Source organism: Odocoileus virginianus, chromosome 31, assembly GCF_023699985.2.
Source record: "Odocoileus virginianus isolate 20LAN1187 ecotype Illinois chromosome 31, Ovbor_1.2, whole genome shotgun sequence".
Taxonomy (NCBI): Eukaryota; Metazoa; Chordata; class Mammalia; order Artiodactyla; family Cervidae; genus Odocoileus; species Odocoileus virginianus.
Window position 1 is genome coordinate 27,069,079 of NC_069704.1, and position 22,766 is coordinate 27,091,844.

Genomic DNA, 22,766 nt, shown 5'->3' on the forward strand with positions numbered 1-22,766 from the left:
TGGAGCCCCAGTCACGGAAGAGGCGGTTCCGCGAGCACCTGAAGAGGGAGCCTCTTTGTATTTCTTCCCCTTCCTCATTTCCGCCTACCGTATCCAGGCGATAAGGTGATAACCCTCTTCTGTATGAATTAGCAAATTTTAGTTTGGGATCTTTTGCGGACTTAGAGGCAGGGGACGGGGTCATCGCGATTGCCTGGAAGACTGGAAACGAAATAAAGAACACTGGGAAACTGAGCGTAGTATTGGAACCTCAGGAGGCTGGGTTGGAAGTCCAGTAGGAAGAAAGAGATAGGGTACTTGTTGGGACACGTGACTAGAATTTAGACCTGTGAGCCGCGCTGGATGTAGAAAAAGAAGTGGTGAGCCCGGGGCTTGGGGCCTGGGATGGGAAGGGGCTAATTGGTCTACCTTCACCGTGCTCGTGTTCAGGTCTTCTCAGAGAAAGAAGGATGGGGTGGGTAGGTTTGGGACAGAGGAAGCTACCCGGAAGATATAGGCCGTGGCTCACGCCTAGATCTCGACCCATGCTCTGGCATTTTGGCGTTTGTTTTGGGGTTCCGTGTGTGCGGAGTCTGTCAGCTGGTGGGGAGGGTCTTGTTGGGAACTGAGCACCAGCTGGGCACTAAGCAAGGTAGGCATTATAGGCCTTAAATCCCAGTATCTCTGGAAGAGTTTTCCTGAGTCCCTTCTAATCCAACAAGCTCCCTAGTACAGTGTTAGGAATTACGGATTCTGAAATTAGATTTGAGTTAGCTTCACCGCTAATTCTCTGAATGGCATTGGGAAAATGACTTCACCTCTCCTGCTAATCTGAAAAAAGGTGCCTGCAAACTACTTCATGCAACGCTGGCTCATAGTGTTAAAAAGAAAAAAATCTGTATTAGCTTTGATATCCGTTGTTCTTTTTGTGCCTGAAAACCACTTTGTATGTATTTCTGTTGTAATGTAGTATTGCAGTTGTAGCCTTTGCTTACTTCTCATTTGACTATGAGAAGCTTGAAGATGGAGAGCGTAAAGAATCTGCCTGCAGTCTGGGAGAGCTTGATTCCATCCCTTGGTTGGGAAGATCCTGTAGAGGTTAATATGTCCCATCCCATTTCTGTCAGTTTATTAAAGTGAGTGAATAAAGAAGAAACACCTAACAGTATAGATTAGTAAACTCAGGAGGAGTAGAGTGTAATATTGTGGTCATTGAGAGGGATGTCCATCTGCACCCGTGTCTGTGTACTGTTCCAAAATGCATTCATGGAGAACAAGGATGTAGTGTGTGAACAGTCTTCAGGAATAAAGTTGGGAACAATACAATAGGAAGGGAAGCACAAATCCAGGCAACCAGTTGGCATAGAAGTTTCAGGGAAAGGAGTTGAGGGTTTTTTGGTTTGTTGGTTGGTATGAGTTTTATTTTGTTGTTGTTGTTTGTTTGTTTCAGATTTAAGGGAAAGAACTCTAGGTAGAAATTTTTTTCCACGAGAACACCCTGGGTGTTTGTCCAGCCTTGATGAAAGCCAACAGAGAAATGAAACGCCTTTTTGTGGGTGGTCTTGGGCAGAATATTTCTGAGGCAGACTTGCAGAATCAGTTCGGCAGATTTGGAGACGTTTCTGATGTGGAGATCATCACTCGGAAAGATGATCAAGGTAAATTGAGAGTTCTTCATAGGTAATTAAAGCAAATATCAAGTCAAATATCACAAAATAAAGGAACCCCTAAAGATGAATGTTAGCCTTGAACACTGAAAGTGATGTTATTTCATTATGATAGTATAGTACTAACCCCATCCCAGCACATATGCCCTGGAGGTATTATGTATGAAATAAAAAAATTCTAAATTCCCAAACATCCCCCGGCCCTTTTTTTGGTGGGGAGGGAGCATGTAGCTTGCAAGATCTTAGTTCCCTGACTAGGGATTGAATCTGCCCTCTGCAGTGAAAGCCCAAAGTCTCACCACTGGACCTCCAGGGAATTCCCAAACATCCAGTTTCTGAAACATGTTGCTTTAAATTTTCAGAGCTAAAATTCTAATAACTACTAAGTGTCCTGTTAGAATACCACTAACATATAAACATGCAAAATGTTTCCTTAACTGACTGCTTGACCTTTTTCTCGTACATATTTTCTTTTAAAATATTTAGATAATAATGCTTTAAAATTTGCAATCTTTGTAGCCAATGAAAAATAAACAAGGTTTTTTTTGGAAAGAGTAAGTTTCTAAGAGGTCTTTTTTAAATTTAGAAGTCATTTTTACATTATTCTCTGGGTGAGAATTTAAAGTTTTTTTTTTTTCTTTTTTAGGAAACCCACAGAAAGTGTTTGCGTATATCAACATCAGAGTAACAGAAGCAGACCTGAAAAAATGTAATGACTGTTTTCTATACCATTTGCCATTTCCTGTCACTGTGTAATTTGGAATAACTTTGATTCTAAATCTAAACAGCCACTTTTACGTCATTGAGAGGGACAACCATGATGAATAGAATTCTGATATTCTACAGTTCGAGATTTACATTCATTCCATAATGCATGACTTATGGTAGCACATTACCAATGAGTTTGCTCAAAAGTGGCATTCTCAAATATTGTGGACAAAGGACCACGCTTTAATAGAAACTATGTGTTACCTATATCCCACTGGATAGTATGCCATACCCTGCTCCTCAGGGTCTTCATTTCTCAGGCAAATAATTCTTGTTAATAAATGCTATTAGAAGAGGGCTTTACATCGAAACATGTATATTATCTAGGGTGAAACAGATCACCAGCCCAGGTTGGATGCATGAGACAAGTGCTCGGGCCTGGTACACTGGGAAGACCCAAAGGGATCGGGTGAAGAGGGAGGTGGGAGGGGGGACCGGGATGGGGAATACATGTAAATCCATGGCTAATTCATTTCAATGTATGACAAAAACCACTGCAATGTTGTAAAGTAATTAGCCTCCAACGAATAAAAATAAATGAAAAAAAAATACAAAAAAAAAAAAAGAGGGCTTTACATTATGCCCTTATAAATCCTTGAAATTATGAATTATCTATCAATAAGGTTAAGAAAACTGAGGACCAGCTGTGGCCTTCAGTGAACAAAGAGCGAGAGGTAATTCATACTGCCACTCATGTAGAAATACATCCTAATTATTTGGAGACCAAAAGGTCAAAAGACACTGAGTAGGAAGCATGCTCATAGAGAAGGAAGGCCATCGGCCTTTTGTAATGTCATCTGTCCAGTTGGAAACATGACAAGTACATTGCAGTTTTAAGAACACAGTTCTGCTGTGTGACCTAGCAGCTTTATTTAAAGTAGAAGACCCAGTTTGTTTATCTGATGTATGACCAAGATATTGCTTGTCTCTTAATATTACTATGAATATGAAATTGAATAATACTTTTGTACTTAGCATAGTACCTGTCTCACAGAAATTTCTCTTAGTGATAATTATTAAGGAAGCTGATAGCAGATACTGAGAAAAATCAGCTACTGTGGTACAGTAGTTCAAACACAGTTTAGTTGCTTGTGCTAGTATGTTTGCAAGTTATGCGGTGATAATTAGTATGAGGTGATAAATAAGAATGAGGAGCTGTAGGATTCCAGTGTCCTCTGATTCTCCCTAAGAAAATTACATTAATCTATAGTTTTAGTATGGTAAATAACAATGATATGTTAAATAAATACCAACCATTTGCCAGAGATTTCTGACATTACTTTATATTTTGCTTTAAGGTTTGCACATTTGCCTCATTCAGATCTTCAAGTTATATGAGACAATAGGGAATATAAGAATCTAATAAGTGGTCAAGATAAGAATGGGACCTAAGCCGCCTCTTTCCGGTCTCACTTTCCTTATTCTCTTTCCTCTGTGTGTCTGTGATAAACAGGTTTTCTTTTTCTCGTACTAATTAGTAAAAACACATGCTGAAATATATTTTTGCATTGCCACGTACTTGGGTACTAATTCTTTGCTTTATAGGTATGTCTGTTTTAAATAAAACAAAATGGAAAGGTGGGACACTGCAAATTCAGCTAGCAAAGGAAAGTTTTTTGCACAGGTAAGGTTTGCTGTATTTGATTTAATCCAAACATTAACACACTAATTTCTTAATATTGTAAGTGATTTTATATGTTCACTTAATTGATTTGAAACTATCATATATTATTGCAGTTTTAGCAAATTTATGCAGTATAGGTAGAGCTAAAATCCTTCTTAACTGAGATTCCCTATGACCCCAGACCCCACCAAAGAAGATAATGTAATGTTCTTATATATGGATATTTTAACCTATAAAAATATGTACTTCTTTGCAGCTTTTTAGACACAACCTTTTATGATGATGTAGGTCTTCCCCCTTCTTTGTAATACCTATTTAGTACTATTTTAGAAAATGTCCCACAGTCTAGTTAATCATCCCCCACTCATGGACCTTTAGACCATTTCCACTTCCTCTTGATAACAGATGACCCTTGAAGATATCTTCTATATATGTACAGGGGTCCCTCTGGTGTGTATGTCAACAAAAGGAGTTGCTATCTCATGGAGTTAAGCACACTTAAAATTTTAATAGATGGTACCAAATTGCTTATATTAACTTTAAACTGTTAATGAAAGTGTCATACAAAAACATAAAGATAATAGGGATCCCTGTAAGAGATGCATAAGATTAATTATGCTTAAGATTTAAGAACAAGGCAATGTAAAAACTATTAAAGCATTTTAAGATTCTAAAAGTATCCTTAGGGAGAAACGATTGTATGAGTTTGGGTGCTTTCAAAATAGGAGACATTTTCAGAATGTACAAATAAAGTGACCAAGAGAGTTTTAAGATTTTTCTCAGGCAAAGAAATGACACAAGGAAAAATAAGGTCTAAATCAAATTTTGTGGAACTAGCCTGGAGACGAAGGTGAGGATTTTGTTCTTCAGCTGTCGGCCTCTGTGAACAGGGGAGCGATGCGGCTTTGATTCAGCAGTACGTTGGTGCCTATTATAGGCAAGAACTGGGGCTCTCATCCTGAGCAGGGTGAGCATGCAGTGCTGCTGCCTTTGAGTGCCTGTGCACATCTGCCTGTGGAGCATGAATCTTGGAAGTTGAAACGTAAAAGAGCCACACCAGAGGCAAAGAGGCCAATGAGAATCGGTCAGCACAGTTGACCAGGCCTGAATCAGATAGGGAGTTTGCATTGGGAGGTTGAGTTGGCATTCTATTCTGCATTCTCTTCATTATGAGAGTAGTAATATTCAAGATTTAGCAGATTAGACTCTGAAAGAAGAGACCTTTTCCTCACAACAAAGAGAAGGGATTAAAAATAGATAAAATGCCAAAAGTACGTAAGTTGAAAGGGAAAAGCTGAGAGACCCCAAATGATACCTATGAAGTTAAACAGCTTTATAGTATGAGAAAACAAGACAGAAGTGTGGTTAATAGTGTGATTGGTTATTTTAACTCTCTTATTTGTATTTTTTCTTTGATTCAGATTGGCCCAAGAGAGAGAAGAAGCAAAAGCAAAGAAAGGAAAATCAACAACAGGCAACACCAGCTTGTTAGAAAAGATGAAAACGGTGGATTTCCATGTGAAAGCTGTGCCAGGAACAGAAGTACCAGGACACAAAGTATGTCACTCCTGGTAGGCTGAGTAGCCTAGGAACCAATTCCTGAGACCAAATGACCATGAACATCACGTTTAAAGCAATTGCTTTTTTCTTCTCTCTTGCTTTGAAGCAGTTAACATGAATAGTGCTTTATGATCTTCCAAGTGCCTTTACAGCTCTTGGGAAAGCACAGGTTTCCCCCATTTTAGAAAGAGAAATAAAAACCCACATGGAGGCAAGTCTCCTGAGGGGAATAGAGGTGGTGAGGAGTCCAATCAGGTCCCAAGTTTGCCTTTTTAATGGCTGTTATTTCTGTACCATCCTATGTGATTTATATGGGATCAACAACTGCCCCAATTTTCCTTCTTTCTGTATTCTTTTTTTGTAAGTTATATTTATGCAGAATGGTTAATCTTTTCTGTTTGTGACAAGTATAATAAATATATCCTTTTTTTTCTTTTAGAATTGGGTTGTGAGTAAATTTGGAAGAGTCTTACCTGTCCTTCATCTGAAGAATGAACGTAAACGTAAAATATCCTTAGCAGTTGGCCTTTCAGAGAAATTATTGTTGACTACAGTGATGGATATTTGCAGAAGTTAACTTCGTATCTTTGGAGTTTCGCTGCTGCTGTCAGTAAATCTTTAGATGTTTAAGAGTTTTTATGTTCCCAATTTCTCTGTAAGGTAAGATCCACTTACCTACATGTATGAAACAATTAGAGGATGAGAAAATGTAGTGACGTTTTATACAAGTAAGTGATACAAATGATGCTTGTTAAGCCAGCAATTTTATTTACTAATTTATATATCATTCCTCTCATTTGTCATGGATTCAAAGCCATTTCCAGAGGAACTAAGGAAGGGCCAGGGAACACAGTGCAGTCATAAAAGTAGCCTTTGGACAGCAGAGAGGAGGATTTGAAAGGACAGTGTAAAGCCAAGAGATAATAGACACTATTTGACACACTTCACATATAATTAGTCAGGTATTCAGTAGTTACTAAGTGAACAAAGGAACTTTTCAGGAGTGAGAGATTAAAGCAGCTTATACTTATCTATTCGTATATTTTAGGAAATCAGCCAATGCCCCTGACAGTGACTAGAATCTTTCTGGACAGGGTTAGCACAAAACAGATCTGATAATTATTAGCCTTCTAAGAAAGACCTGCAAGAATTCAGAGAGTGAGTAAAATGTGAAGTAGATGTTTGAGCTAAGAGAATCAGGTCTAAGATGAGCCTGCATTAAAAAGACAGGAGTGATCAAAATGTTGGAGAATCTTTGATTCTCAGGTTTGAGATAACCAACGCTCAGTGTCTAGTTATTCCCCCTCTGACTTCCCCTCTATACTCTGCTTTATGATGTTAGCAGTGAATAGATTTCTCAGACATATAGAAAAGTACCTAGAATATAATCTTAAGTCAGTTTGTTGTAATATACATATACAACCCAAGTAATTTCTTCCAGTTAATAGTGATTGATGATCGTTGGTTTTCACTCTGGACATGCCATAGACATGTCAGTTCCAAAGACCCTGCGTTACCTAATGAAGTCCTTTTTTGTTTGATTGGAAACTGAGGGTAAAATGAATCAATGATTTGCTTAAGATTAAACAGTATTCTTTTGCTTCACCAGATTGATAGGTTTTTCTAAAACCTAGTGCCTTTTTTTGTTCCTTGACTGTTGGTGACATCATGAAGTATGATCCCTCAAAATACTGCCACAACTTAAAGAAGATAGGGGAGGATTTCACAAATGCTGTCCCTATATCCAGCCTCACCTGGGAACTGGAAGGAGGGAATGATCCCATGAGTAAGAAACGGCGAGGAGAATTCTCTGACTTTCACAGCCCTGCCAAGAAGATAATAAAAGTGCAGAAGAATGAGGGTTCTACTGCATTTCTAACCATGAGATCAAAACCTAGTAGCGTAATGGAGAGTCCGCATTTAATACAACAAGTTGCACAAAAAACACCTCATAATTCCATTACTCCTAAATCACCCAATATAACTGATTTTGATCATCAGAAATTTAAAAATATATTTTTTCAGACTTCTGGTTTAGAAACTACCAAAAACAGAAATAGCATATCTGATGATGATATTGATTCTGAAGATGAATTGAGACTAATGATTGCAAGAGAGGAAAACTTAGAGAAAACTACATGGTCCGCAAATGAATTTGAAAATGATCCCTTTGAAGTTGTAAGGGATGATTTTAAATCTGATTTTCACAAATTTCATACTTCAATAGGTTTAGGCCTCAAAAACAGTGTCTCTTGCCTCAACAGTGAAAATAATGTTATGGAAAATGGTTGTGACTCTGATTCAGGAGATACAGATGAAATCGTTGCAATGAAAAAAAGCTCTGGTAAGATCGAAAACGGTGTAGATTTTTCACAAAGAGAAAAGTCTGTGGACAAGAAGACTTACTTGAAAAACAGAAAAAAGTATGATCTTTCTGATGGCTGTGTTAAAGAACAAAAAAGAAAAAACAAAGTAGAGATAGCCCTCAGTCACAGAGTTAAGCCTCTTAGTTGTAAATCTCTGATTGAGTCCAGTAGCAGTGAAGATGCTGGTTCTGTATCAGAATCAACTGAGTGTGAAGGAGATAAGGAGTATAACACCTTGATGGGAAACTGTCTCCGTGTGAATCTGACTTTGGCTGATTTGGAACAGTTGGCTGGCAGTAACCAGGAGGCTCCAAAAGAAAAGACTGAGAGCAATGGCCAGGAAACCACTGCCAAGCATGACAAGGCCTCCAAGAGCCAAAGGACTCCAGGTGACCTCCGCAGAGGCCAGCAGTGTATTCACCCTGAGGAGATTGTGGCTTCTCTTTTAGAAGGAGGAGAGAACCCACGTGGAAAACAGAAACCAAAGGAAAATACCTTAAAGCCAAAATTTCAGGCTTTCAAAGGAGTGGGCTGTCTCTATGGAAAGGAATCAGTGAAAAAATCCTTGCAAGAGAGTGTTGCCTCTAATAATATTAATAAAGATCAAATTTCCTTGAAACTTGAGGAACCGAGGAACATGTCCATGGGAAAATGGTCCCTGTGTGCTAATGGCCTATCAAATGAACAGACTCCTTTCCAACATGGAAAGGAGGCAAATGATGCAAACCAAATTCAGCCTCAAAAGAGACAGTCTTTTGCGAGCCAGAGTCACAAAGTAGTGTCCCCTAACAGTTCAGAAAAGAGAAATAGAAATCCTATTTCTAGTCTGTTGCCACTGAAAGATAAGAAATCCCTAAGTTGTGGTGCTAAGACTCCCAGCAGAGGCCTTGATGAAGACTGTTGCCACAGGACTGGGCAGTCAGGAGAAGGCTCTGAAAGAAGGCCTGATCTGTGCAGCTCCCAGGCCCCTGAGAAACCACCAGAGGTTTTCTCAAGGAGAGACTCCCAGGGAAGCAAACCTGACTTCCCACTTCCTGTTAATAGTTCATCAGATGTTAATGCTAAGGATAAACATGCTGAAGATAATCAGAAACGTTTGGCAGCCTTAGAGGCAAGGCAGAAAGCCAGAGAAGTCCAAAAGAAGCTGGTTCACAATGCTCTGGCAAATTTGGTGAGTATATTTTCAGTCTAGGAATTTACTAAGAACTCTCCAGGTCTGGTCTCTTTCTTTCCCACAAAGGTAGGCAGGCCCCTTTAGAGCTGCATGTTTGTGTTTTATGTCCTTGTGTCTGTACACTATATCTGGATATTGCTTTAGAAAATATTACTGATATGGTTAAGTGATGTGTACTAATACATCTCAATTGCCACATATATCTCCTGTCAAGTGAGTCGTGTCTTATGAAGATTTACTATAATGGGACTTTATTCATTTTTTCAAGAATTTGTTAAGTTCCTACAGAGTTCCAGGCCTTTACAGCAAGTGTTCGATTTATAGAAAAGATCACTATCAGGCTGTATTGGCTCACAGTGTGGTGAACAGAGGGTCACAATTTGGTTCCATGCAATGGGAAAGAAGTATGCCTACGTGCTCTGACAGGAAGCAGACCAGTTTGTTGGCATTGCCAGGGAGTGGGTACTTCCCCAGCTGACCTGAGTCTAGTGGGAAAAACTCAGTAGAAATTGGTCTGGCAGAGGCAAAAGGGTAGAAAGAGAGAGGAAAGGCATTATAAGATAAGGCAGCAGTTTGTACAAAAGTGAATATTTGCAATAACTGACTAAATAGAGTACAAGGTGGTGAGAAGTGAGAGAGATAAGTAGGCTACAGGGCTGGAGTTTATTCTTAAGTCTGGGAAAAGACTAAAGGACTGAAAGCAAGGGAGGAAAGATAAGTTGTGTTGGAACAGGAATTGGCAAATGAGCCCATGTCCTGTTTTAAAAGAGCCTCCTAGCTAAGAATGGTTTTTACATTTTTAAAGAGTTTTTAAAAGAAGAATATAGAACTGAAACTATATGTGGCTTGCAAAGCCTAAAATATTTATTCTCTGACCCTTGACAGAGAAAGTTTGCCAACTTCTGTTTGGGGCAAACGGTTCAGGACGTGGTGAGAACAACAAATCAAATGCGACAAATAAAGGAACGGGGATAGACAGTCTTTAGGAGGTTTTGAGCCAGAACCAAGGCAGTGACTGGGAATATATTTTTTAAATAGCAGGAAGGCCCAACTGATGGGACTTGGTGATCAACTGGAAATGGGAAGTGAGAAGTTTCTATCTTGGGATGATGGCGGCATTCACTAGAGAAAAAATAGGGTGGGAAATAGACTTACTTGGGTAAGGAGATGAGAAGTTGTCTTAAAGGTAATGCTTTTGATAACCACTCTAGGATGGTCATCCAGAGGACAAGCCAACGCACATCATCTTTGGTTCCAATAGTGAAAGTGAAACAGAGGAGATATCCACTCGGGAGCAAAGCCATCCAGGAGAGGAACTGGTAAAAGTAAGAAATTTAAAATGTCCATATGGGCATGCCTTTACTTGTGCAGATCCATTTCTACATATTGCATACCAAAACCTGCCCACGACTGCTGCACTAAACATAAAATTTCCTCTGGGAGCCACAGTGAAACACAAAACTCCCCAGACCACCACGCATGGATGCTACAGGGGCCTTAGAGATTTTCTCCCACATAAATTTGTCCTCTGCAAAGTGACATCAATATTAGTGAAACCATGCAGAAAATGTTCTTACATATAATAACTGCCCCTGTTTCAGGCTGCATTAGGAGCCTCTGGAGACCCAAGGGGCCATGTAAATATCACTGAGTCAAGAGTTTCCATTATAACCACCACACTGTTTCCTGGGATATGCATCATTTTGAGTCATTTCTTAAGTGTAAGGAGGAAAATTGCATAATGAGAGAAATACTGATTGTCTTGGTTATTGATAAACATTTCTGTCCTTGTGCAACAGGAGTCCATGGGTAGAGCCTCTGGGAAGCTCTTTGACAGCAGCGATGATGAGGAATCTTGTTCTGAAGATGACAATAACAGGTTCAGAATTAAACCTCAGTTTGAGGGCAGAGCTGGACAGAAGGTTAGTGAAGACTGAAAATAAAAAAATTTGCAACATGCTCTTTTATTTTTTCAACATAGTCCTTAAATCTAGGTTAATGAAGGCAGACCTTGCCCAAACTCTAACATTAAGGTTTTTATTTTGAGATTGAGTCCTCCATGGCCCTCTTTGTTTGGTTCATGGGTAGGTGAGGTTACGCAAGCATTAATGTAGTAAATTTCACAGCGTGGGAAGTACACTTGGAGGGTCTTGTTTATAAGTAATTTCTTGGGAATGCGACTGTCAGTTGTGTTTGTGTTTTTTCTTTAGCTCATGAATTTGCAGTCTCACTTTGGCACTGATGACAGATTTCGCATGGATTCCCGATTTCTAGAAAGTGATAGTGAAGACGAACATGAAGGTAAATGACTCATTGTCCAAACAAACAGTCCTGATGTCAGAGCTGGCATACCTTGAGAAATAAACTCATCTAGCATCTTCACTTAACACATAGAGAAGTGTTTTATGTATATATAACACACGGAGTGTTATGTGTACATGGTGTGTTATATATACATGTAACACTTCTACATACTAATTTATTTATAAAATTTTAATTACCTGAAGCTGCCAGAAAAGACAGGAATAATAGCATCTGCCAGAGGTACCATCTTCCCTCATCCCGTTCCTGGTCTTAGAAGTCAAGGACCCTACCTGGCAATAGGTCAACAGGTCCTTGTGAGGTTGTGTAAGACAGGTACATCCCACTTGGCTTACTTAAAGAATTCATGCTCGGTTCCGATTTTTTAAAGCAATGTATCATTGAATGTCACTCTACTTAAATTCATTCTTATTTGCATATATTTAACAGCATTGATGCTATCGGAAGCATCAGCAGCGGTTCCAAATGTTCTTTACAAGATCTTCTGTTCTTATCCTTTGCAAAAGACCTCATCTCCTATTTGACCAAGAGGAGGCCACTTCAAGTAGCTCCCAGCTTTCCTTTCCAATCTCAGAACTACTCTGTCCTTTCTTTTGTCTTCTTTCCTGAGTTTATCTAATCTGCATCTTGATCTTCTCCATTTATACCTCCTGTTCCCTCCTTTCTCATTTGCATCTTCACACTTAACTTTCTTCTATCTCTCTGCTCTTTCTACAGACATAATTAGGTCTCATAGGTTAAAAAAACCATTTCTTCAACCCTGCCAGTTTTAGTTGCCATTCCCTTTTTTTTTTTTCAGTTCTAAGTTTGAAATGAAAAATAAATTGCATCTAATTTAGAAGCAGTTGATTTTATTGAAAGTACAATCTCTGGATATGATACTTTGAATTCTTTGAGGTGATTATTATGTATATTATACATTTCTGAAAACAAGTATTCTGAGAGTAAATTCTCTAGGATCCATACCAACTTATTGTTTCAGAACTTTTCACTCATCTGAGTAAGAATGGATAGAATCTTGGGATTAGTCAAGAAGCTATAGATGTTGCTTTCTAACTCCTGCCACTTTTGTCTGTCTCATATTTATAACTCTTTAGAGTGAGTTCCCTCAAAGCTGTGAATAACTGGTTTACCAGATGCAGTGGCATCTTCTCAAGCGTCACTCTTCAGCCTGCCTGTGGCATTTGTTACTGTTGATCATCCTTCTTGAAATGTTCTCTTCCCTTTGCTTCTATTGCACTATAACTTCCTTGTTTTCTTCATAATTCTTGGTTCCTAAATTTTCATTTGCTTTGAGATACAGGTTCTTCCCAAGGTTCTGTAGTCCATGTGGCTTTAGCCTTCATTTTTACATGAATATTTTCCACATCTGGGTCATCTTTGCTCCTGACTGTTCTGCTTTTCAACTTTAGATAGACCTGTGAGAAATATCCATCAGGCATTGAGGAAAGAATAATTGGGAGCTCAGCAGAAAAGTCAGGAGCAAAGATTACCCACATTTGGAAAATATTCATGTATAAAAAAAGGCTAAAGCCATAGGGTCTTACAGAACCTTGGGAAGAGCCTGTATCAGAGGTTCCTTGGGAACTTTTGAGACTGAATTTTTTGTATGTTGCACAAAGACCGTCCTACAGGTAAGCAGCCTACCAATACACTGAGCTCTTCTAACATTCTGTTCTACTGCCTAATTGTCAATATTAGGATAAAATTAAAATTGCCACTTTTTGAAGTCAGAAATCATTGAACATGAGCAGTTTCATATGGTTTAGCCTAATGCAGTGTAAACTCTGTGCAGTTTTTTATTTCAGTACATGTTCATTTTGTTCCCTAGCATGCTCTCTTCCTTCCTCAGGGGACTACTTTGTCTTTCCTACCTTAGACTATACCCAGTTTGTAAAACATTTCTTAATCCAACTGAACATAATCCCTACCTCTTTTGAACCCTTAGATACTTTTGGGCCATCTCTATAGAAAATTTATGAAAATCAGTGTTTTATTCTGTTAATTTCTGTTATTTAGTTGTTTATATCCTACAGTAATTTGAAAAGGTCTTTAAGGCTCAGACTTCTTTTATGTTTTCTCTTATAATCCAAACTGGCTGTTAAATGTTTAACTTTGTTCCCTGATACTTGTCTGTTTTTAGTAAATAAGAAAGCCAGCTTATAGGATTCCACAATGCCCTGTGTGTAGTCTCTCTTCCTCTGATATTTATTACTGAGTTTAAAAGCTAAAGTAACTGTCTGCTAACATGGTGTTAATAGTCAGTAAAATTACCACCTTTCACTGTCTTTCACTTTTAGATTTACATGTAATTTAGATTAATTTCTAGATTGTTAAAAAAATCAAAGAATCTTTATTCACTTTAGTTTTGTAATTACTGTCTTGCTCTATTACATTTGTCAATCTTTACCTTAAAAACTTAGACTTGCCACTGAAAGCCATTAATTTCATATTTCATTTTTATAATTATAAGTAGAAATGGAAATTTTGTTTGCTGGTCATGCAATTTCTGGATTCACTGTGACATCGGGGGCTTAGGGACAGAGAGGTTAGCAAAACAAGGTTTAGCTTTTGTTCTTCCTATCTTAATGTGCTTTGCACATGTTTAAGTGCTTGATAAATATTTGATTATTGAGATTTCTCAAGTTATGTTTGCCAGAAGATTACTAATTATCCTCTTCCCTCGAAGAAATAAATGAAAAAAAAACTGCTGAGGAGGAAGAGCTTGCTGCAGAAAAATTGAAAGCCCTGAATGTTGTGCAGAGTGTTTTGCAGATCAGCTTAAGCAATTCTACAAGCAAAGGATCAGTAGCTGCTAAGAAATTTAAGTATGTCTTATGTTTCATCTCACTCTTCTCTCTTCCTTTGCCACAAAATTAGGCCATTTTCAACTTCTTGGGGAGAGCAGTTAGCATATGTATCAGACTCTTAATATTATACTTACCTAGTCATTCACTTCAAGAAACTAATCTAAATTTTTTTCTGTATTTATTATTACTGAAAAACGGACAACTGTTTAAATATTAATAAATGTAACAGTTTATTATGGAGAATACATAACTTAGGGAGACTAGTGTAATGAAATCCCTGTGTACCATCACCCAACTTCTCCAATCACTAACATGTGACCAGTTTTCTCTTCTGTACTTTTACTCACTCCCCCCTACTTTCCCCACTGAAAATTTGTATTTTATATAAATCCCAATAGTATATCATTTTATCTATATATATTTTCCTGCTTTAAAATAATATTTAAAAAATTTTCGAAGATCCCCTCAGAACTGGGTAATTTAAAATATAATTGCTTCTAAGGAGCTCCTGATATACTTAGTTGATATTTATGCCTTTGTCTTGTTCAAAAGTGGAATTGTCCTGGTTTTGCATTATGTTTTGCTATTAGTTTTTTGGATTTATACTCTGATTTGTCCCTTCCAACTTACCACTCTCCTTTTTTAAATAGGGACATCATACATTATGATCCAACAAGGCATGACCATGCCACTTACGAAAGAAAGCAGGATGATAAACCAAAAGAAAGGTAAATTAAACTGCTACAGTTACTAGTAAGGTATCTGTGTTAATCTTTTAGATTTGGCAATTGTTTCATATCTATGTAAGATGCTACTATGAGGGGAAACTAGGTGAAGGTTATTTCTAGTTTTTCTATAAATCTGTTTCTAGTTTTTCTATAAATCTAAAGTTATTCCAAAATTAAGTTTCTTTTAAAAAGAATCACATTCAGACCATACAAGCCTCCTCATTGTGGAATGTCTCTGTACCTACCTGTCAAATCTAGTGGTGTTTCTGTTCCTTTAATTGTCTTAAAAGTATTTGGGTCTCCTGTGAATCTTTTTGGGATTCACTTCATTAGACAAAAGCCAAAAACCTGCCGGGACTGCTGAGAAATAATACCTTTAAACTCATAAGAAGCGCTCTTGTTTTAACAGTTGGAGTTGCTGAGCTATATCTAGGTTCTCAACAAAGAATTTTGCTTTATACTAATAATTAGACTAGTGTACACATTCTTCTCTTCAGATAACAGTAGTGAATATGTTAGGCTTTGCAGCCAGATGGTCTCTCTTGCAGTGACTCTCCTCTGTCCTTACAGCAGAAATGGAGCCACACATAATACACGAAACGAATAAGGTAGGCTGTGTTCTAATAAAACTGTTAGGAGGACACTGAAATTTGCATTTCATGTAATTTGTACATATTATGAGCCCATCTTTTTATATAGTGTTTTCCAGTCACTTCAAACTACAAAAATTATTCTTAACTTGCAGTCCATACATAAATAGGCAGCGGCTTGGATTTCATCCATGGGTGTACTTTGCCAAAACCTGCTTTACACTATATTTTCCTGAGAAAATAGATTTGTTCTTTGCTTAGAAGATATTAAATTTTATGTTATTTGCCTTCTAGAGAATAGGAGTCTTCAAAACCATGAGGTCCTAGCTCCTTATTAAAAAAAACTTCTTTCTTTAGTTTCACTTTCTCTGCTTATATGTTACTGTAAGCAGCAAGAAGAAATCAGAAAATACCTTCAACACCTTCCTGGACATCTCCATTGCTAGATCACCCACTCATTAGGTTCATTTTTTATTTCCCAGTTAATAGAGGCGACAGTGTTGCTAAGCCTACTGCCACTATGTAACAATGATCTCCTTTCCTCCATTTTCCAATAGAGTTTACTTCACTTTTTTGCAAGGCCTTACTTGAAGCCTCAATTGTCATGTAGTTTCTACTGACAGTTTTTTCAGGGAATTTTCATGCTTTTGCTAACACCCTCCTCACTGACCTTCCAACTTCTGCTTATTGTGTGGGCTCTGAAGTCATTCCTACATTTTGGACTTTTATAGCAGTACCCTACTTCTAGGGACCAAAATATGTATCAATTAGGTATTGCTATGTAAAAAATTGCCCCAAAACTAAGAACTTGAAACTAAAAATTTATTAGGTCCCAATTTCTGTGGGTCAGGAATTTGGGAGCACTTCACCAGGTAGTTCTGACTTGGGCTCTCAAGAGGTTGTAGTTAAGATGTCACCTGGGGCTATAGTCTCTGAAAGTTTGCAGCCTGCTTGCAAGATGGTTCACACTCTTGACCGCTGGCAGGGGGCCTCAGTTCCTTGCTTTGTTGACCTCTCCTTTTGGGTGTTTGGGTGCCCTCAGAACATGGTATCTGACTTCTTCCAAAGCCGGTGATTAGGAAAGGGGAGATAGCAAGGAGAACGCCACAGTGCACTCTATAGCCCTATTTCAGTAGCTGGACACAATCCCATCTGCCTTACTCTGTTCCTTAGAAGAGGTCATTAAGAACAGACCACACTGAAAGGGATGGAGGAATTAACTCCCACTTCTTGAAGTATCAAAGGACCTTTGGACCACTTTTAAAACCACTACATTGTGTTTCATTGATCTTGGAGCTCAGTTTCATAGGAGGCATATTTGACTTACAGCCTACGGTTTATTTAATGAAGTATTAAAAGTTTTTCTGTATAAGATCGTCTCCACCAGTAAGATGATCATTTACGACATTATTATTTTAGGTAAAACAGAATATTTGGCCTAATAAATAGAATAGACTCTAGTGGAAAAAAAGGATTTTAATCTTTTACTATCTAAAAACTCAGTATTGGAGACTGCTGTGTAACTGTGGTTAAGACCAAAAACAAAAACATATTCCTAAATGTAGAGCAGGTTGATGGAAACAGATTTCATCCCAGACCGACTAGACTTGACATATTCATAATGCGCTTCTACAACAGAATTATGGCTAAGTCCTTTAATGCCAGTGTCAAAACTCACAGTTTTACAGTCTGATAGTATCTTAAAAGTCATGTGGTTTAACCTGGTTCATCTTGCAAATGAGGATACTGAGGTCCATTGCAGTTAAGTAATTTTCTTACTCATAGCTGATATCTTAGGTGTAATTTCTGAAGTGTAGTTTAGAGGGTAAGAGAGGAGAATGTGATTCATGTTTAATACTTGGAGCTGTCTGAAATTAATTTTGTCTATAAAAAGCTTTTTAGGTTAAGATTCTGCCCTTGTGAGTTGTATATGTGGATCCTCTTGGTGGTTGGAAAAATGGGACTAATGTTATATAAGGTATTTTTATTTCCTGATTTCTGGAATTTTCCCAAACATTGACTTTTTTTGTGATCTCTATATATGTCAACGCAGTAAAGCAAAACGAAAGAAGAAAAGGGAGGAAGCTGAGAAACTCCCTGAGGTGTCTAAAGAAATGTATTATAACATTGCTACGGATTTAAAACAAATATTCCAAACTGTAAAAGATACTAGTGAAAAGGAAGATAACACACCTTGGAATGAGGACTCTGATGGAGAGAAAGCTGAGGTAGTCCAGGACACTCCAGCTCTGATGACTCGGGATGAACAAACCGGCGGGTTCACATTTTCCTTTTTTGAGTCTGACGCCAAAGATGAAAAGGAAGGTACATTTTTGTTTGTTTTTACTTTTTCATTTCATGCAGTATGAATTTAATTGAGTCTCCTGTAAGGGTGATGATTTAACATTAGCCGAAGGCAGTATTCTCTATCTAAACGAACAGTATTTCAGTCAGCATTACATAACCATAAATGTAATGTGCCTAGAGCTATGTTTAACACAGTAAGAAATTGTTCTTGAATTTGGAAGCAAACTTCTGGATAGCTGCCATTTGAAGGGAAGCCAGAGAATAATATGCAACATTCCTTCTTCTGTTGAGTAGAAATAGTCATATATTTAAATATGTTTAAGAAGTCGTATATTTAAATAGCTTTACATTTTTGATGCAGTTGGAGAAGCCATAATTTCAGGAAAGCCAGTGCTGTTTGTTAGGAGAAGAAATATGTAACCCTGGCTCTAAACAAATAGGCTGTGTCATCAATATACCAGCTGTTTCAAACTTTATCCTTGGAGATTTGCCAGAACCTAGAGAAAAGTATAGCACCAGTATATAATTTTCCATCCCACTTCAAGAGGTTTACCTCCAAAGTCCTACATATAGTCTAAAAGTTTGAAACACCTGAGTACCAAGGTCAGTCCTAAACTGTTGAACAGAGTTGGTATGATATAGATATTTTAATTTTTCTAACTTTGAGAGCCAAGTGTGAGAAATTGGCCTTGAAATGATTGCTAAGATACCTGAGCAACCTGGGAGATGTGTTTTATGTGCTTTGGAAATTATGAGGACTTTTGAAGTGACCATCCACATCTTTTAGCAGCAGCTTTTTCAGCAGTTTTAGAAGTAAGTTTGGGAAATAGAAAACTTAAAGATATGTTCCTTGTCTCCTTTATGAATAAGCAGGAAGGCAAACTGGTTTCACTGCATCATGTTGTAGCTTAGACACCTCAGTGCTAGCACAGGTGTCACACTTATTTTGCTTTTTCTTGTAAATTGTATTGCTCATTTGTAAGCCTTCAGTTTTTAATATCTTTTTATAGTATTACTGTATTCCTTATGAGATCACTCTAGCAATGCCAAAAAATAAAAGTTTCTCCCAATATTTGAAAATCAAAAAGATATTACATGTTTTGAATTAATGATTAAGATATTCAAAATGTAGAAATATGTATGCATGGTGAAAGTAAACAAGTGAATGTGTCCAAAAATACATGGGCTTTAGGTTACAGTTATATCATCTTTCATTGTTTTGATGACATAGAGACCTATAGAGTTGAAGCAGTAAAACCTGGGAAGATAGCCTGGCAGGGAGACCCTCGTTTCCAAGACAGCAGTTCAGAAGAGGAAGATGTTACTGAAGAAACAGATGACAAAAAGCAGAGCCCTGAGTAAGTAATGTGTTTCTGTCCAGATATAGTTCATAATTTATAAAGTCTGAGTTAGACATGCTTTAGAGATATTATAGAAGTATCTTAAATTTAGCTTTTCAAGACAGTTTTCTTTTTTTTGGCTCCTTAAGAGAGTTCTGTAGTCTTTTTTCATTGGGAGCATGTTTCTTTTCCTTGAGGTTTGGATAGCAAATCTCAAGATATGCTGTGCAGAGGGAAGAAAGCCTGCCACTGACGTCCCTAGTCTGGAAGAGGATGCTTCATCTTGTTAGCTGCTACCCCATAGGAAACACTAGCAAAACGGGTAGCAGTGGTTGGGTGAGAGTGTTAACAATCAGCATGGGGAAGATAGAGCTTGTACTTAAATCTTTGTTACCGAAGTTACAGGTAGCGGCAAAGAATATTGAATAGAGAAAGGGTGGTATTACTTTGACTCAGGGAAAAAATGAGCAAGACACAAAGCACAGATATTTAAGGCATAGTTCATTTATATTTACAGTGTGAACATTTCTTAAATGTTGAAATTAAGTGGCCAATTCTATCTTTCTCACTTCAGAGAAGTATCATTACCTGAGAAAGAGACTACTCGATTTTTCTTTTTCTCTAAGAATGATGAGAGACTTCATGGTAAGTCATTTTTTTGATTAAATGGTATATATAGTACATCTCTATTTACACATAGTGTATTCTGATATATTAATACTAACATGCATCCAAGTAAGAACTGATTGGGAAAAATTCTGATCCTTTGCAATGTGATATGCTTTAGCCCCGTCTTGTTAGACAGAAGCTTGTTGACATAAAGCTTTGGAAAGCTGAAAGCTTCCCATTCATCACCTCAACTTACTCGCTATCCTCAGCAAGGGCTTGTTTTATTCCAGGGGCTTGCTGAGATGCTAGACATACAAAATTCGTACGTTTTTAGTACCCTAAAAAGTTCACATGGAGTATACTCAATATCTTGTAATAAACTGTAATGGGAGAGAACCTGAAAAGACTGTATGTGTGTAACTGAATCACTTTGCTGTATACTTGAAACTAACACAACATTGTGAATTAACTATACTTCAGTAAAACAAAAATAGAAAAAAAGTTCACATGAAAATGTTGAGGCTGTTGAACTCATTTCTGAAGCCTAACACAAACAGAAACTAAGTTACATCATAGTAAATGGTTTATAAACAGTAAAAATCCTAGCAATTCTACATTTTCATTTTCTAAAAGAATAAAATATTTTTTAAAATTAGCATAAACTGGGGGTGAGGAATCGTGTTAACTAGAATTGAAGACCTTGATAATGCCAGCACTAAAATATTGTCTATTTTAATAATCCTGTGCTGCCTTGCCCTTCTTTATTTTCCCTTCTAGGTTCTGACTTATTTTGGAGAGGAGTGGGAAGTAATATTAGCAGGAATTCTTGGGAGATCAGAACAAACAATTTGCGTATGGTGAGTATCGCCATGTTAATTGTCTCCTGAAATAGATATGATGTTACCTTTGTGTTAATATTTGCCTGGTGTAGGAATATAGGAAGGCATGAAACTTGAGATAACTGAAAACATGATTTAAATGCTCACAATTAATAGTGCTGGAAGGGAAGTTTTAATTGTTTAATTAAATCCACCCATGTGCAGAAAGGAGACTAAAGAGTGGCTCCATTAAGTGACTGATCTGAGTTCTCATCATGCTTAAGTAACAGGAAATGATGAAATTTTTTTAAAGACTGAATTACAGTTTCCATTATAAGCACATAAAGCCAAAAGTCTGAACATTCCACATACATGTGAGCACTTCCAAAATGATTTCTACAACCCAGTCACTGAATAAGCTAAATTTTACTTTCTATAGTTACTGAACACTGTGAAACTTATTTTATTTTTAACAAAGGCTTTTTTTTTTTATTTTATGGCTTCATGAATTTCCAATAATTTATTGAAAAATGGAGGAAGTATAAGAAATAATATAAGTAACATGAGGGAATTATTGGAGACTTTGACTGCAGAGTCTACTCTCAAAATAACAATATGCACATTCTGTCTTATTTATGAACCTGCCATGCCACACCTAACAAGGGCTTTTGATTTTATGTTTTTCTAGGACTGTCGGAAGAAACATAAAGATGCCAAAAGGAGAGTGAAGCCAAAATAATAAATGTCATCATTAGTTTTGATACTGAATGTAAAGAAGTCTCACCATGGAAATTGGAGTGATCTAGAAAATGATTTTAGCTGGCAAAGAATTCAGACTGAAGGAGTATTCTAAATCTTACCTGGTGGATATCATTCTGATTGCTTTCTTTTTCTGTAGATTTCCAATTTGTTCTTACCTAATTACTTCAAACAACCTGAACATTTGTTTTAATGAAGCATACGATAGTCCCTCAAAATACTTTGTATATATTTGCCCTCATCTTCAATAACTAATGGACATTTCTTGACATGAGGTTTTAAAATATATGCATCAGAGCACTTATATTTTCCAAGTTATGTTTCATGTAAATTATACTTGAAATATTTCTGATTGTATTAAATACACCTTACCTCCATTTTGTGGTTTTTGTCTAAGAGGTTGAATACAAGTCAACCTTCAGTTCTGTATTTGTGTCCTGATGAATAAGCTAACTGAAATGCAGAACATTTCAGACCAACTTTATGGGAGAGTTCTGTGAGGACCAGAAAAGAACGCTAAATGCAGAGTTTTCCTTTCCTTAGCCTCCAGGAATTCATGGAGGCAGACCCGTCAGTCCCAAATTCTAGTTAGATTAGAAGCTTTTGAAAAATCGAGGTGCCTGAAAGATAACATAGTAACAGTTAGCAGTCAGTGCCCTGGGTCCAGATAAGGAAACAGATTTAATACCTCATTAAATTAACATGGCTAGGATTCAAGACAGATAAGCCTCTTATCAAACTGGGCTCTGTACAAAATTATGCTTTATATAATAAAGTCCCAGGGGATTATCATTGAACCATAATGGGTGTATCTGAAATTACATATTTATTGATTTATATCTTCATCAAATATAAACTCTGTGAAAGCTGGGATATCACCTGGTTTGTTAACTGTTATGTCAGTACGACCTAGAATTATGTCTGTTTTAAACTGGGTGCTCAGTAAACAGGGTCTAAGGAGCTAAGTAACTGAAGAGTCATTCAGAATTCCTGTTTCCAAGGCTTCAGACTTCATGAAAAATGGCAACCACCCTTCAGCAAGATAAATAACTCCACCTTTTCTTGATGTTCATTATATTTGTACCATCTTATCTATTGCTGCATAACAAGTCATCCTATTAACACTTGTTCATTTTCCTCACAGATAAGCAACTTTTTTCAGGACTTTGGGGACTGCTCATCTCTACTCCATATAGTGTCATGGGAGTGGCCCAGCTGGCACTAAAGATCCACTTCTAAAATGGCCTGTTCACTCAATGCCTGTCCATTAGTTTCCTCACAGCATAGCAACATAACTTTCAGTTTCATAGCAAGTCATTTTCTTCCTGTTTCTATTTTAGGAGCA

General features: G+C 37.4%; 1 protein-coding gene and 1 long non-coding RNA gene across 5 annotated transcripts; one reads left to right on the top strand and one right to left on the bottom strand.

The window, feature by feature from the left end:
* Window positions 1–19: 19 nt before the first annotated feature.
* NOL8 (nucleolar protein 8) lies at window positions 20–21,798 on the top strand. Of its 4 annotated transcripts, none has more exons than XM_070459469.1 (17): window positions 20–105; window positions 1,430–1,637; window positions 2,293–2,355; window positions 3,960–4,038; window positions 5,460–5,595; window positions 6,038–6,106; window positions 7,264–9,135; window positions 10,350–10,463; window positions 10,938–11,060; window positions 11,349–11,439; window positions 14,150–14,288; window positions 14,921–14,998; window positions 17,642–17,913; window positions 19,127–19,253; window positions 19,810–19,880; window positions 20,622–20,701; window positions 21,351–21,798. In XM_070459469.1, the coding sequence occupies exons 2-17, from the start codon at window positions 1,499–1,501 to the stop codon at window positions 21,399–21,401; spliced, it is 3,504 nt and encodes a 1,167-aa protein (XP_070315570.1). In that variant the 5' UTR covers window positions 20–105; window positions 1,430–1,498; the 3' UTR covers window positions 21,402–21,798. The 4 variants fall into 4 exon arrangements, with proteins under 4 accessions (XP_070315570.1, XP_070315569.1, XP_070315571.1 ...); XM_070459468.1 differs by lacking the exon at window positions 20–105 and adding an exon at window positions 149–359; XM_070459470.1 differs by lacking the exon at window positions 20–105 and adding an exon at window positions 452–631.
* LOC139032433 (uncharacterized) lies at window positions 5,465–10,370 on the bottom strand. Its single transcript, XR_011484974.1, has 2 exons — window positions 10,294–10,370; window positions 5,465–6,273 (listed from the first exon to the last, which is right to left on the bottom strand). It is a non-coding gene; the product is annotated as an uncharacterized lncRNA (long non-coding RNA).
* Window positions 21,799–22,766: the final 968 nt, after the last annotated feature.